Raw genomic sequence first — 16,048 nt, 5'->3', positions numbered from 1 at the left:
TTCAAACTGAAAATTGGGCCGTGTCACGATCACATGTTGTAAATATAGACAGTGCAAACAAACAGCCGCTGGGTCTGCAAAGTGAAGCCGATGCACAAGAGTCTTCAACCTGCATTCTTTCTGATTTCCAGATGGAAGCGACGCACATGGTTTCAAAAAGAAGTCTGATGTATGGAAGTCTATGCAAAAAAAAAAAAAATTAACCCACATCTCGCCCGATTTGTTCCTTCAGTAAACTGTTTCCACGTGAGTTTGTTTCAAGTCTTCTTCAATAGAAAACGATGTTCATTTTGCACATTACGGTTTCATTTATAGTCAAGGAGACAATAATAGCTCCACCCCCTCATCCAAATATAGTCCCCTCAGGCTCCAAAAAACCAAGATGACGACAGCCAACGTACCAAACTCAAGATCTCAGAGCATCAGTCCACAAACCGATGGTTGACGTCACGGCCACTTTTTTCATACAATCTATCGTTCCTGAACATTATTTACAGTCTAGGATCAACGCAGAGATTTGGGCCTGCTGAGTGACTCACTTGTTCTGACGCTGTGATTAAAGCCGTCCTTGGTTACCATAGAGACACAAGCAGGAAATAAAACAGTGGCAACAATTATTAACACACTAGGTGAATATGTACAGCGGCATATGCACTTCAGCGCGGTGTCATGATTTCACTCTACCCTTGACTCGTGCCCACGGCCACACAACGTGGTGCCTTTAATGACAGGGAAAATTCAAGCGTCAGGGAGGCGAGAACAGCAAAGAGAGAAAGTGAAAGTGATCAGCGGGGAAGAACAGTGACGGCTGAGAGGGAAAGAACGTGAGACAAAGAGTGACACTGTGAAAGGAAAGCGGAAAGAGTGTGTGGTGGGAAAGAAGCAAAGACCAAAGGAGGTGGGGGGAAAAAAATGAATAACAATAATAATTTGTATCTTTTTTGCTGATTCATTGTGCGTGAAAACACGACATCTGTGTCACATATGACAGGGGACAAATATCTGGTTCTGGTCACTTTCAGCTTCAGAGTGAATACAGCCACAGAGAACACAGCGGCTGAGAGGCAATGAGACGAAGAGACAGGAGAAACAGAGAGGTAAAGGGTGGTCAGCAGTCTCACCATGTTGAAATACGAGCGGATCTTCACTCCTCTCGCCAGGTCCCACACGATGCAATTCCCGTCATGACCCGCTGAGAAAAGGATTCTTGGATCGAAGGGGTGTGGCTCCAGAACAAACACCTCGTCCTCGTGACCCTGTCGTTAGAGAACATCAACGGTGAGATTACGGCAACCCCAAGAAATGAAAAAAGACAGAAACAAATCCTCAACCTCAAAAAGAGACCGAGTTGGTGTCAGGTTTAACTCACTACATTTGCACGTGTAGGTGTTTATTCCCTACGTACCATGAGGACGTGGACGAGGTTGCCGGTCGTTGAGTTCCACACCTTCAGCGTGAGATTGTTGGCCGCCGTGATCACCGTGCCGTCGTGGCGGTCCCATGCTACCATGGTAACCTTCAGCTTGGTCACCTTGTCCTCCAGCGGTGGGGGGTTGTACTTTCTGAGGGGAAAGACGTTGAAACATTGACGTCACGTTTGTACCAATAAAGATCAGTTTTGTTTGCTTAATAGGCAAAAATTACATCACGGGGAAAATAAAAAGACATCTGGTGAAACAGTTTAACTATCATAAAAAATGAATTCATCGTCTTTTCTGAGCTATTGATCAAAGATGTGAACAATTCATTGCCTGGCTTTTCCTGCTAATGAATTTAATCTGTTATCCTCTGTGCCTTTATACACAATTAATGAGGATCTAGCCAGTCTGACAGCTCGACCTTATCTACTTACACTTTAGGATAATTATTCACAACATCTGCTGTTAATGTTTACATGTGTAAACTGTGAAAACCAGCACTGCCAAAACATGTCGACACCTTCTTGTGCAATTTCCTGACTCTGGTTGTGCTCAGGCAGGACAAGATCGCAGGTGAAAGACAGGGGTAGTAGTGAACTTCTTTATGAGGAAACCAACCAAATGATGTCGGTGCTGCAGAGAACCAACTCATGTTAAATCAACTGGTGCCAAAGTTCAGTTCCTGAGAGCACATCTAGGTGAAAGAGCAACTTAGTATAAAAAGTGAGAGAGCAAGTCGGTGTCTACCCTGCAACTTGTTCGAGTCACAGTGAGTCAGGGCAGCGGTGAGCACAGTTACACTTTTCAGAACTCGACGCAGACAATAGTCACTGCAATACCTGTAACGTGAGAGGTGACCAGGGCAACAAGTCTAACCTGAGGAATCACCTAGACAAACACAAAATAAATCTAAGCACTGAGGACCGCACCCCTGCAGCGGCCACAGCTAACGTTAGCGCAGCTTCAGGGGAGAAGAAGAAGAAGAAGTTGAAACCTCAAGTGAGATGTCGACAATTCATCCACATCTTCAGGTAATTTATCAGCTGACTGGATAAGTTGTTGCTGGAGATAAATGTCTTGGTAGCTTTAAAGACTGGACTCACTTTTCACAACTGGAATTAGATTACATTACATTACATTCCATACAATTACATTAATGTTAAGGGGACCCAACTCTGTGGTAATATATCATCAGTTTAGTTGTATTGTCAGGATTTGTTTTGTTGTGTTTTTCAGTCTTTAGAATAATATCTAAGCTTCAGTTTTTAGAAACAGTCACATTTATTATGTGAAGATAGCCAGGATAACCATCTTAAAATCTGTATTTATGCTCATGTTTGTTGTGTTCACTCAGGCAATATACACTTAAATAGCCTGTCAGTGTCATCTTCATTCATTCACTGTCTGTGATGGCTGCAGTAAATCTATATTCTGTCTGGGAGCAGTCGGGCAATCAATCACTGTGTCACGCTTCATGCCACAGGTGGGAAGACGTTTTTTTTCTTGCTAATTTAATTATCCATGTGCTGTAGATTATGCAGTAGGTCACCATACTCTAAAAAAACAGATAAATGCAGGTCTTAATAGTTGTGAGAGAAGCGTTTTGCTGCTGGCACAAAGGGCAGCAAGTCTTAGTTTAGCTCTTTCTAATAAAATGTTTGTGTTTCCAAACAGTGCATTGTTTTCAAGTGGGAATCTTCGCACACTACAGGTCTTGTGCACAACAAGATTGATTTCTGTAAAATTTAGAGTGACATTATAACCCTCCGGATCATCCCAACCCACGGCTCTGAGCTCTGAGCGCAGCAGTGCGCCAGACTTTTGACAGCCGTGCACACACACATACCCGGGTAATTTGGTCTGCATGTCCAGCAGAATGCTCCTCCAGCCCTGAGGCTGCAGCTGCCAGATTCGCGCTGTACCATCTCTGCTCCCACTTACGAACCTGCAACACAAAAAACAAACACACACACACACACCAATTTGTGAGCACAAATTCATGCAGCGAGTAAACTGTAAATATAACACTCAGTTCTGTTTCAGCTTTCTGCAGTACAATGAATGCTTTCATCTTCAAACATCAGGATACACTAATTATATGAACCCTCCCGCCCGTCTCCCTCTCCATCTCCTCCACCCCTTCTTTCTGCATAGACAGTCTACCTCCCTCGCTGCTGATATCACTGCAACCCAGGGGAATTACAGCTGAGCTTGTTTTTCTGCAAACTCCACATAGGCACACACAATTTAACACCAGGAGAGTGCATGATGTGCGCAAGTGTATGCCTGTGTGTGTGTGTGTGTGTGTGTGTGTGTGTGTGTGTGTGTGTGTGTGGATGTGCTTCAGAGCATGTATCAGATAGCAAGTAAAGCAAGTGTTTCTGCTGACATCATCAAGTCACATTACAACACCCTGAGGTTCCATAAAAACAAACGGTGGTGCGCACACAAAAATTAACTACAGTTATTTTGTAGCTTGCATACACACGCACGCACACACACACACACACGCACACACGCACACACATACACACACACACACACACACACACACAAACTGTGCAACCCTACCTGTCACTGCAATGTGAAAATTGGATGCTGTCAACTTTGTCCTAGGTGAGAGAAACACAGGAGAATAATCAAAACAATGCCACGAGTAACAAACATTCCCTCCGCTAGAGTTCCAAATAACGACAAAAATAAAACTTTTACAGAGCTTTGCTTAGTTGCCATGGAGAATGATGACCCATATTTTCAAGGCTACGACATTTCCAAAAGAGCTTAGCAAATATTATCTGCCAAGGAAGTAAAAAAGCAAGTAAGTTGACCTTTTTTCGGGGGTCAACTGTTTCAAAGGTCAGTGAACCCTCATGCTAAATATTTGATGAATTTCAGAAACAACTTGCAGAATGATGCAGATATAAAAAAACAGATGATGTATAAAACAAACAATAACTTGACATACAGAGTTACTTTAAAGCACAGTCTTTGTGATAAAGCACTATGGTGACTCACCGTATGGGACTCAAGCTCGGAGATCTTCTCTGGTTGGCCTGACCCGAAGTAATACACCCGGATGATGTGATCCGTGCTTCCTGTTGCCAGGAACATACCACCTGGACACACACACACACACATAAAAGTATCTGAGTAACGAAATTCATACATTCCAGCAAAAAACTTTACAGTTATATATCATATGTTTAAGGTCAATGGCATCTCAAATCAGAAAAATACGCTCTCAATAACTGTCAAGCACACTTATTCCACATTTACTGAAAATCAGCGTCCCCACTTGAGCGTGGATGTCTGCTGTGCGAAGCTCTTCACTTAATCTGGTCTAAATGAGCACTTTTTTTTCAGCTCTGATCCTGTTTCCCCTCCGGTGATCTGGAAGCATATGTGAAAATCAAAAGGGAGCTGTGCCTTCACCTGCGCTGAAGGACGAGCAGATCATCTGGACGCCAGGTCTGGAACGCTCCGTGAACTTACTGGGCCTCTGACTGGACACACACACACACACAGAAAGTCATATTCATAAAAGAAATATTCAGCCAGTGAAAAAAGTGACACGTCATCCCAAATCCGTTTGTAGTGAAGATCAGTAGTCTAACAGAATGTTCTGCATAAGGCAAAGACGTCAAGATAACATACAGCATAATATGTTCGCCATGTACCAAACACAAACAGCTATGAAAAACAAAACATGTGCACACACAGCTGAGCAGCATGTAGATGTAAAACGTGTGAACAGCACTTGTGCAGGTGAGACCGTGGGCACTGTGTGTGCTGCGTCTTGTGTTTCTCACCCGAACTTGAGCGTGCGCGCATCCCACTGCCAGAAGCAGATGGTGCCGTCAGCTCCGGTGGAGGACAGGTAGCGCTTGGAGCCGCTACAGAGGGGAGAAAACTGCAAACACAACCAATTAGAGGTTACAGCTGAGTATACTGGGCGATACAAAGATGTTGCTAACACCCCAGTAAGAAAAGAAAAAGGACAATTAATCCATGTGAGTTTAAAAAGCTTCCACAACAACAAAGGAAGAGGTGAGACGATGCACCAAACCTCAGATCAACAGATGCACGGATAAATATGCAAATAAAAAAAACACCGTGTGTGATCAAGCATTTACAGGATGTGGCTGGCAATGTTGTGTATTCTTCTCACTGTCTATAAATCCCATGAGAAGATCAAAAACAAAAATGTCCTGATCCTACCGAGAAGCTGTGTCTGTGTACATCTGATTGAGCCAAGTCCGTTGTTTCCCCTAAAACTATTCAAAACCCCTGAATTAGCCCTCTTCCTTTATTACAATGAACTTGGGCACTGACGTCTATTTTCCACCAGCAAAGTGCACTATTCCCTATTGTTCGGGTGCTATTTACTAAACACTGCAGTGCCCAGCTGTTTCAGGAAATCACCTTTTGAGATTCACATTTTCAGTAGCAACAAACAGCTTAAGGCTGAATGCCACAGACAGGAGAAGGGAAAATGGATTTTCATGGGAAAATAAGAAAAGACACAGACTAACATCAATAACACATTTCTGATTGTTAAAATGAGCCTTCTCATGGAAACAACGCTGGCATTTTACAGGATACTGGATACCAGCCAGTCCTGACAGAGGCGTCTTCTTGACCTCATCATCTTAACATTAACGAACCCACAGTGGATTGTACAACAGCTTGTCATGAGCTAATTATTGCTTTAGTGGCTTTTACATTCTAGAAAGAATGTAATTACACAGAATGCATCATATTTGACAGCATTAAATCAATCAACATGCATCATATTTAGTGTCTTAAACTGTCTAGTGTGGATTAAGTTTCTAAAATATAAAATTACAGACACTCTACAAACACTCGGACAGTCTGGTGAAAAGTATTGTTAGAAATATTGCAGTGGTTTCCATTTCTCTTTTTGTGCAAACCACACACACGGAAACAAACATGCATGTGAACCACAAACATCCTGAGCGCCCGCGTACCTGCAGTGAGGTGATGGAGGCTGCGTGTCCCTCCAGGACGGCCAAAGGGGCGCAGGTCTGTAAGCACCACACTCTGATAGTCTTGTCACAGGAGCCGGCAGCGATCATGGTGTTCTCGTAGCTGACGGCCATGTCTGAGATCTCAGCGGCATGGCCACGTAGGGTCGCCAGTAGCCGCCCATCATCTGTTCCCCAGATCTTAACGAGGCAGTCGTCTGAGCCCTGGAAACGAAAGACAGCACAGCCAATATGTGGTGAGCGAAGACAACTACTTTATATACGCCTGGCTCTAAGGAACACTTCAAGAGAGACAAATTAAACATGTCAAGTTCAAAACGATTTGAAAATATATCTGGGCCGACTGCAGCCTTACACACTCAGCAGACTGGTAAACTAGAAGGACAAACAGAAGGAGGATGAAGTTTTTCAGATTTAGAAAATAGAGGTGACTAATCTGCAGCGTGTCCAGAAGTTACAACGAACATTTCAAGGCACCAGACTGTCGTCTGCATAAGTGGATGCACGTACCAGACAAGGTAACACGTGAGCACTGCAACTGTCATGTACAATCCTTTAAAATATCTTAAGACGCTCTAAATAAAAATACCTGACAAAATTAGAAAAAGAACTGACAGGCTGATTGTTACTGTGGTGTCAGTATATATGAGTTTGTGTTTGGAAGCTTTGTTGTAGCAGATCTTGTTTTGCCGAGTTTTGGGAGAGAAGGCAACTTGTAATTGTGCGGTGAATTGAAATGTTTGACGGCTGCCACTGTGCTGAGGGTTGAGCTCTTTGTGTGACTGTCACAAAAATAAAGGAAATCAATTAATTAATCAGTCATTATGCTGAATATATCAACAAGACAAACTTCTTATTTCTGTCCACACAAAGAGCAACTCGGCTGTCAGCGGTAGAAAATAAATCGAATCAAAATAACTTTGAAAATACAGAAACAACTGGTATAAAAAGTAGTGACTATTTTTTACCTTTTAACGTGTAATGTAACTTTTACATTATTACATTGATTCAGATCTTCACAGTGAAGGGGTAACAGTGTGCAGGTGAGTATATTGAATATCATTCAGCACAGTGTTGTACCACAAGCAACAGGACACGCTCGCTCACTACTCAGACAGTTCAGAGCTGAGATTCTTCACACCACGGTGAGATAGACCGGCCTGCTCTGTGAGGACTCCTCGCGTCACCCTGAACTGCAGCTACACCGAAGGACAAGAGGAAGCTCAAACTGCAGAGAAACTCCACTCTGAATCGGCTGAGGATTGAGTTAGAAGTCACATGACTTATTTTGATAAGAGCTGTTGTGGGCTTTTCTCATAAAAAGGCAATTTTTAGTGAGGAGGCCCTCTTATAGTTTTACATTTAACTCAAATAATGGAAGCCAAAAAAAAAGGAAATAACATTTCTTTTATGATAAAAAGGTCATAATAATAACATAATCCATAAAGCTGAGTCTATAAGAAGTTTGGTGGCCTACAGGCAGCTTCCTACACAGTCTTTAGTCTGTTCAATCAAGACCTTTAATCAAGACATGGAAACAGCCTACAGGGACTCGAAGTAAGAATCTCTGGCTGTGCTCCAGCTCGTAAGGCGTTAAAGGTTTTTGTGATTCAACATGGTGCCAGACCCATCTGTGCCTTGATTACGATCTGAAAGTAATTTTTAAAAACCAACAGGTAACCACTGTCGAGCACAGCGTGACACGATCTAATGTCTTCATTTTTTAAAAAACCACACACCGCCTTGTCTAACAGAAGTGACTTCAGCACACACAGAGCCACATCACAGAAATGAGAATGTGATGTTAGGAAATCTAAGTGTGCTTAACAAATGTGATTCCAATATTTTTCAAAACCCGATTATCAAGTCTGCCTTCCGAACAACAGATTAGATTCCAGCTAGTTAGTCAGATTCGGATCACTCAGCCTTTTTATATCCGCAACGTATCTAACGAGACAGCCCGCGTTATCAGCATCAGCACAGATTTGAGAGGAAATGTGAGATGAAAACACCAACCCCCTCCTTTGAATAAATCATAATCACTCGCTCCATCACCAGTGGAACCGAATCCGACTGGAGATGTTATTCTGCGTCGACTGATCAAAACATCAAGCATCCCCTCCTTAGTGATTTAAGAAAAAAAAAAACAGCTCAAGGACAAACTGACAGCAACGATTGTTTATCCTATAAAATAATGAAAGGCTGCGAAAAAAAAGCTCATCACAATATCCTGGTGATGTCTTCAAATTGCTTCTTTTGATCAACTAACAATGCAAAACATTACGTCTTCTTATTTAATATCATCATCACAAAGAAAAAAAGCAAATCCTTGAACCATTAAGTGTTTGACTTTTTTTTTCTACGCACAATACAGAGACGAGGCTTGACACAAACTTTCTTTAGTTGCTTCCGATGTGAAGTTACATTAGCTACCGTCACAGGGACAAACGATGCATACAGCTCTGTGTCTCATCTGTCTTTCCCGGCAGCTATGATAATGAACTTGCAGCCATTACCAAGGCTAAATTACACAAATCAATGTGGCTGTTTGCCAATCAATTGTTCAACCAAATAAACATGCGCTCGCTCATTGATCACAGATGATCACTGTGAATGTTTGCGCCAGATGAAACAGTCAATGATCAATCAATCAATCCGCCTTCCACTGCAGCAAAAAAGAAAATCTGTGTTGAAAAGCACCGTAGAGCTCCAAAAATAAGAAAAATATATAAATAAAAATGATCTTGTGATGAAAGGAGACAGCAAGAGAGGCGGAGAGAAAACGAGCGGAGAGAAAAAAGGGTAGTGAGGGAGACCAAGAACGAATTTTAATTCTGGCACTTAGCCAGCGCCTCAGAGGAAACATTTTCTCCAGTTATGATGAGAAATAGCAAGAAGAGAGGAGAGGCGAGAGGGAGGGAGGGAGGAGAGGAACAGAGGAGGGGCAGCGCAGGATGAGAGACGGTCAGGGGAGAGAAAAAGAAAGAGAGAGCGAGTGCAGGGAGTGTACGAACGGTGGAAAGAGAGAGATAACAGGAAAAGAGAGACACAGAGTCAATCTATCCCTCCCTCCCTTCCCCCCCCTCCCTCTCAGCAGCCAGCCATTTTTAGAGATTTAAGAAGTGAAAGCTGAAAATGGTGAATAGCAGCAGGCAGTGTTTGACTCAAGGATGCAAACAGAAGGACGACAACATTAAATCAACATTATCTCAATGTTCGCTCAACATTTAACTCTCCACCCGAGCTGAGTCTTCAACCAAACTGCGCTACAAAAGGGAACTAAAACAGCACAAGGGGCGTTCAGAGGGCAAAGGTCGACTTCCTCCTCATTGAGAATAGTTTATTTTTTCTTTCTTGAAAATATGATATAATTTGCACCCCTGCAGGCTGATTCCGGGCTATAGCTGTGAGTCATTCAATAAAGGCGCCCCACCACAGCTAGGTAAACAGTAATTACCTCCTACCAGAACTGTTACAACAGGGAATAGAGACGCCGGGTCATCGTGGTACGACAGCTTGTAACAACCCAACACATAAGCACGCAGCACACAAGCGGTGACACTAAACACATGCAGAGAAAACACGAGCGCACAATAATGTCACTTAAATCACTTCTAAAGGACTCCTTGAACACACAGCTGAGGTCAATAAACACACACACACACGCACAAATTACCGTGAAGATGCGTCGTCCCGTCCTGTCGAAGGTGACGCAGTACACGGACGACAGGTGTCCCAGAATCCTCTTGTGCATCTTCATGTGCTGGTACACAGCCGTGGGCACCAGCTGCCGGAGACGGTAGGAGCCATTCAGCCGGCGCCCGAAGCTCGTCTCGACTGGACGGCAAAGACAGAATAAAGTATATCATCGTATGTGAAAAAAATCAGCAGCGAACCAAGTGAAACTCATTTAATAAAAAGGCCTTTAAAGGACATGTAAACGGGCTGCAAGTGTGTTCATCCACTGTGCATAAAATAGCCTGAGATACTGATGGAAATCAATAATGACACATCCTGTCAAATGCTACTGGCACTGAGGACCTTGGCGGACAGAGATGCAGTGCAAGATGTAGGAAATGACTCATATGTTGAATATCAAAAGGTACAAACAAAGAGGAAGAAGGGTTTTTTTTTTTGTTCTGCATATTTCTTTACCGATATTAGGCGGGCTGCCGTAGATAATAGGCGGCTCCGGTGGTCGCCCACAGTGCAGCGCAGCCAGCGCTGAGCCCTTCCACACAACATGCTTGCAACCTGGAGTAAAACAAACACAACAGATCAGCATTAAGACTCACATTATACAGTTCTGTAATACGACTCGCTGTTCTGTATGCATGAATTCATATTTGCATAATCTCATGAAAAAAAAATGCTTTTTACATTAGTCTGCACACACACGCAGAGAGATGCAACACAGTGGTCTCTGAGTGGGTGTACAATGAAGTAGCTACGTCATGCGCTACGTATCCACTCACTCTTTGTGGTGCGGAGGAGATTCTGCCTGCCGGCCCCCAGCAGGCTCGTGAGTCCAGGCACGCTGGCGGGGACCTCCCTCTCCAGCAGCGGACAAACTCTGGAGCAGACCTGCAACAGGTGGTCTGCACTGACATGTCGGTACAGTTTCACCTGGAGACACACACACACATTCTTAGTTCGTCTTGCAGTCAGACAGGAAAATGACAAAACATATGCCCGAGGTTAGCAGCTTGGAAAAAAAAAAAAAAAAAACTTGTCCAGGCCGCATCAAGACATCAAACTCACACTGGCACTGCATTCTCTGGTTTCTTTACTCGTCTCCGACATTAAACTAAATTTCTTTCAGTTGCAGACAACAACAAGACATCTGAGGACGTTATCGTAAGCTTTAGGAGGCATCTTTTTCACTTCACTTTTTTTTTTTTTTTCAAACAAACAACTTAACAAATCCAGCAAATAATCAACAGCAAATAAACAACAATGTCAATAGTCATTATTTGCAGCTCTACTCAGCCTGCAGTGACTCTGATGAAAGGTGGCGAGTAAAAGAAAACATTATTACAACAAAAAATATCTAGTAGTATAAAAACAATCATTCACTGTCTATTTCTATTAATTAGGGGAATAATTAAGTAGTTACAAGTGGCTGTTGCCTGCAGACAGGAAGGTTTGTTCTCTGGACTGAGTCCATGTAGTTACAAACTCAAAAAAAAAAAAAAAATTCAGCAGAATTCAGCAGCTGATAACAAAAACAAGGTCACTCCCCCCAAAAACCTGCTGAATTTCCATTTCAATAAAGAAAGGTGCCCTTTGAAAATGATATCAATAACTAGGGCTGAACAACTGACTGTAAAATAACCAAAATAGCAATATGACAAAGAACAATTATCCAAAATCGCAAAACTGTAGTTAATCTTTTACAGCTAAAATGTGTCACAAAACAGTGTTTCAATTAAATGCTCCTGCCTACAAAGCTTGTTCTCCAGATGTAATAAAACATGTTTGTTTGGCAGCGACTGGGAGAAATGCCACATCGTCACGATTCTACTGGTTTTTGAAATGACAGTGAAAAATGTTGAGTAAAATGTAATCATCCACAATAATCACGGATTATATCGCAAACGCAACACGTGTCAAAGATAATCACAATATCACCTTTTGACCATATCATGCAGCCGTATCAATAACAATCCTCTAAAGGGTTCAAAGAAATAACTGAGTAGAACTGAGAAGGAAAAAATTAATAAAAATGTAAAGACAACTCTCCGTCGTGCTGACATTCATTCCCAAACAGCAAAAGGCCTCATTTAAAGCCCTCTGACAAAATAATCAATTATTCAATATCTACACCACAAAATGACAAGAGTATAAAATAAACACAACATCTAAATAAATGCTGAAATACAGCAAAATGTTTGTCTTCTAAAAGGACATGGATCCAGTTCACATGCAGCGAAGTGAAAGCAGAGAAGGGGGGTGTGGCGCGCAACATGCGGCATGAAGCAGAATGAAAGCCACAGTCTTGTAAACACTGTGTGTGTGTGTGTGTGTGTGTGACTCCACCGACACATGGCGGGACACTCCTCCTGCACTGGCCTATACCACTGAAGAAACACACACACACACACACACACACACACACACACATACATAGAGCTGCTTGAAACCCCTGGACGGGAGACATAAACATGCAGCAGCAGCAGCACTGTGTTTATTTCAGGAATATTCTGAATAAATTAATTTAAATCAGACATGCGGTAATCAGTTTTGTTTCAGTCACATCTGATTTAAATATCTGAACGGGGTCAAATAAGCCTGAAATTAAACAATTAATGCAAACACACACACACACACACACTCTCCCCCTCACACACACACAATTAATGACCCCTTAATTGCTTTCACATCCTTGCTGGTTCAGGGGAACGTGATCGGTGTTTCTAAGCACATATCAGGGCACAATCCCCCGCTCAGGTACACGCAGAGCCATGGCGAACACACACACACACACACACACACACACACACACACACACACACACACACACACTTCAACCAGCTACATCTATCAACAATTTGCTCCATTTTCCCTCTTGCTTATCTCTTGGTCACAACTGCACCAGCAAAGAGCACATGGTCCTACACACACACACACACACACACACACACACACACTGCAAGTTACCCTCCTTAGAATCATCCCCTATTTCTGCTCAAAAATCAATAAACATCACTTATTCAGGACGTTATTCTCTTCAATATAGTATCATAATTGAAATCTGACATGTTTTAAGTCATTTGAAGCAAAAAATAAAAAAATATTAAAATGGTGTAAAAACGGTTAAAATGACAAAATGTCGCTATTTCCATCTAAAACATGTTCATACTCTTGTGCAAATTGTGTTTTTTCTGTTAAATTATATATTCAAAATTATAATAATTATGTATCTAATTAATCCGCCTTAATTAATTAACCACAATTAATATCCTTAATTATTGCAGTATCATTGAAGTCTGTGTTGATTCCTCGCTGTTGCCCAACCCCCTTTTTTTCCCAGTACCAGCCGCAGAACCCAACCTGCCCACAAACACGTCCGAACCACGTCTCTAAACACCCTCCATTCCCTCCACCCTCCCCCCCATTCGCCTTAATATATATATTTTTTTAAACCCCTCTGCAAGATCTTGTTTTATTTTTTTTCAATCGAGGAAAAAATTATGCACAATAGACAGGAGGCACAGGCTGGGAATGAGGACGAGGAGGAGGAGGAGGAGGAAGAGGAGGAGGAGGAGGGACGGAGAGCCGAATGAGCCAAGCAGGAAGAGAGAGAGTGAGCGAGAAAAAAAACACACACACACAGGAAGAAAGAAACTGTCAATAATGTCTTAAACGTTAAAGATTCACAATCCTGCTTCACGCGTCTCCTGCTGGATCTCCACGCGTCTCGTCTGTGCGCACGAGGGGGGGAAAAAAATCCGCGAAATCGGCTCATACAAACATGGCCACGGGTCGTTAATTTTAATATCATAAATAAACCTCATAAAAAAATAAATGGCAGAAATCAAAAACTGTGGATGTATATTCTCAGCTGGCGAGGAAATATAATATCCTCCCGCGATGATTAATTCTCTCCACGCCTCCATGCGTAAAAGAATTTCGATAGAGTCCCCTCTTGTTTGTTTACATGACAATTAGCACTTAATATAAAAAAAAAACCGCCATTATCAGATATCCTTTAAAAAAAAAAAAACACGTTACCTCGCGTCTTCACATAACCTCATCTGCTTCTCCTCCATCCGAAAGCTTGCACCACAATGCTCATCTCTTCCCCCTTCCACCCACCCCTCAAAAAAAAAAAAAAAACAGCTCCATCCAAACTCCAAGCTTTACTGAACATACTGTTTATATTCTCCTGTTTTCTAACTCTTGCCCCCCCTGTGTGTTTTCAAACCCCGTGCACACATATTATGGTTCTTGCAGGACGAGAGCGCCTCCATCTCTCACTCCCTCCCTCTCTCTCCCTCTCTCTCTCTGGCTTGTGGCGCAGGGAGTCCCTCCTCCGGATCCTGGCGCTCCTACACCACAACACTCATGACGTATCAACATTTCACACACACATTTTCTCCCAACAACTATTAAAAACCTTTCTGCACATGCATGGCACCAAACTCGCACAGCACGGTGCACAGAGGAGCGCCGGGAGCTCGACCCCTCGGTGTACTCCCGCCCCCCTCCCCGGTCCCCACACACCCAACACCCCACCACCAACTTGCTCGCCCTGCAAAGTCCTGTGCAGTTTTTTTTTTTTTTTTCCTTCTTGCCACCTGATTTAAAAATTGCGGGAAATTCAATTTTTATTTTGCTCTCTAAAAACTTTTTCCTCAGTTATAGGGCTCCCTTACCAAATTTTCGTACGTCCCGGGGTGCTCCAGCCCGGTCCAGTCCAGCCTTCTGGGCAGCAGCTAAGACGGGGGAACATAGTGTCGACTGTGATCATCCACGTTCAGAAACGTATCGGGTGATGTTTTAAAACAGTAAATGATAAATCAGAGTGAAAGCAACAACACAAAGTACAGTGCGGAGAGAAGCATCTCTCTCGTACTGCTGACTGCTTACCTCCTTCTCCTCCACCTCCCTTATCAGGGTCTGAAAATAGGATAAAAATACAAAAATTACACCCCGTGACAATTTCGGACATGTTATAAATTATCCTAAAATGCACAAACACCAACCTCGGCTGCTTTCTGACACGGTCCAGCTTCTAGAAATCGGGCTATTAGGAAGTACAGTTCTGGTATGGTTGGAGGGGAGAGAGAGAAGAGGACGGGAGCTGCGTTAGAAGAGGGCAACCGAGGAAATTGAGGGGGTATTACAACAACCATGACATATTCTGCCGATCTCCTTTACTCACCAGAAGTCAACTGCGCGATGTGTGTACTGTCTGAAGCCATTTTGGTGTTGTTTGCCAGGGCAGCGCCAGAGCCTGTGTGGTGGGTCTAGGTGGCTGCCCTGTAGCTGTCACTGTTTATCCACCAGGAAGAGGCTGCCTCCATTCAGCTCCGCTCGCACGAAGTCCCGGCTGCGTCGAGTATCCCTCCGCCAAAACGCGGGGAGGAGGAGGGGGGGAACTAGTGCGCGCGTGCAGCGTTTTACCTCCCCCTCGAAACACCGTCTTCCTCCCGAAAAGACCCAACCGCAAACATGTCGCTGGATTGGGTGTCCCTCGGGGTGATTTTTAGAGGCGGTTGGTCGGCTGTGGAGCCATGTTTCTCTAAATCCCCCTCCCCCTCAAAAGGAGAAGAAAAAAAAAAGCGCTAGCCGTTTGCGGAAGAATACAGGTGGTGTGTTCCACGCACGCGTCTGTACAGAGGGGAGGTAGAAATGGCAGCCTGCTATAGGAGAGGACACACTGCTGCAGGAAGGCTATTACTTCGCAGATAAATGACATTTATCACGTTTGAATAACTACAGGCTCGCAAACCCGTCGTTTTAAAAGTCGTTTCGCGGATCGCTGCAACGTTAACTCCTGTTAAATGTGTGTTTTTTTTTCGCTAGCTTGCGGATGTAGAAACATGGCTTCCCGTGTTTGAGGAGGATTAACGGCCGAGCTAACCGTCTCAGCTCGGTCGTTCTGTTTAATTATCTTAG

At 43.3% G+C, this 16,048-nt stretch overlaps 1 protein-coding gene across 2 annotated transcripts in view; it reads right to left on the bottom strand.

The window, feature by feature from the left end:
* The window catches only part of LOC119012319 (pleckstrin homology domain interacting protein), a 35,308-nt gene extending 19,833 nt beyond the window's left edge, over positions 1-15,475 (bottom strand). For both annotated transcript variants that reach the window (XM_037086022.1, XM_037086023.1), the window contains exons 1-15: positions 15,312-15,475; positions 15,133-15,191; positions 15,017-15,046; positions 14,803-14,862; positions 10,900-11,050; positions 10,580-10,678; positions 10,101-10,261; positions 6,407-6,628; positions 5,228-5,328; positions 4,851-4,921; positions 4,434-4,534; positions 3,990-4,030; positions 3,265-3,363; positions 1,406-1,562; positions 1,122-1,256 (exon numbers count right to left, since the gene is read on the bottom strand). In XM_037086022.1, coding sequence (XP_036941917.1) covers positions 1,122-1,256; positions 1,406-1,562; positions 3,265-3,363; positions 3,990-4,030; positions 4,434-4,534; positions 4,851-4,921; positions 5,228-5,328; positions 6,407-6,628; positions 10,101-10,261; positions 10,580-10,678; positions 10,900-11,050; positions 14,803-14,862; positions 15,017-15,046; positions 15,133-15,191; positions 15,312-15,351 — 1,527 coding nt within the window. In that variant the 5' untranslated portion in view covers positions 15,352-15,475. The remainder of the gene's footprint in view (positions 1-1,121; positions 1,257-1,405; positions 1,563-3,264; positions 3,364-3,989; positions 4,031-4,433; positions 4,535-4,850; positions 4,922-5,227; positions 5,329-6,406; positions 6,629-10,100; positions 10,262-10,579; positions 10,679-10,899; positions 11,051-14,802; positions 14,863-15,016; positions 15,047-15,132; positions 15,192-15,311) is intronic.
* Between the last annotated feature and the right edge of the window lie 573 nt (positions 15,476-16,048).

The sequence above is a fragment of the Acanthopagrus latus genome, chromosome 22, assembly GCF_904848185.1.
Source record: "Acanthopagrus latus isolate v.2019 chromosome 22, fAcaLat1.1, whole genome shotgun sequence".
In the NCBI taxonomy this organism is placed as follows: domain Eukaryota; kingdom Metazoa; phylum Chordata; class Actinopteri; order Spariformes; family Sparidae; genus Acanthopagrus; species Acanthopagrus latus.
The sequence above is the reverse complement of the archived record's forward strand: the minus strand, read 5'-3'. Positions and strand labels throughout refer to the sequence as shown.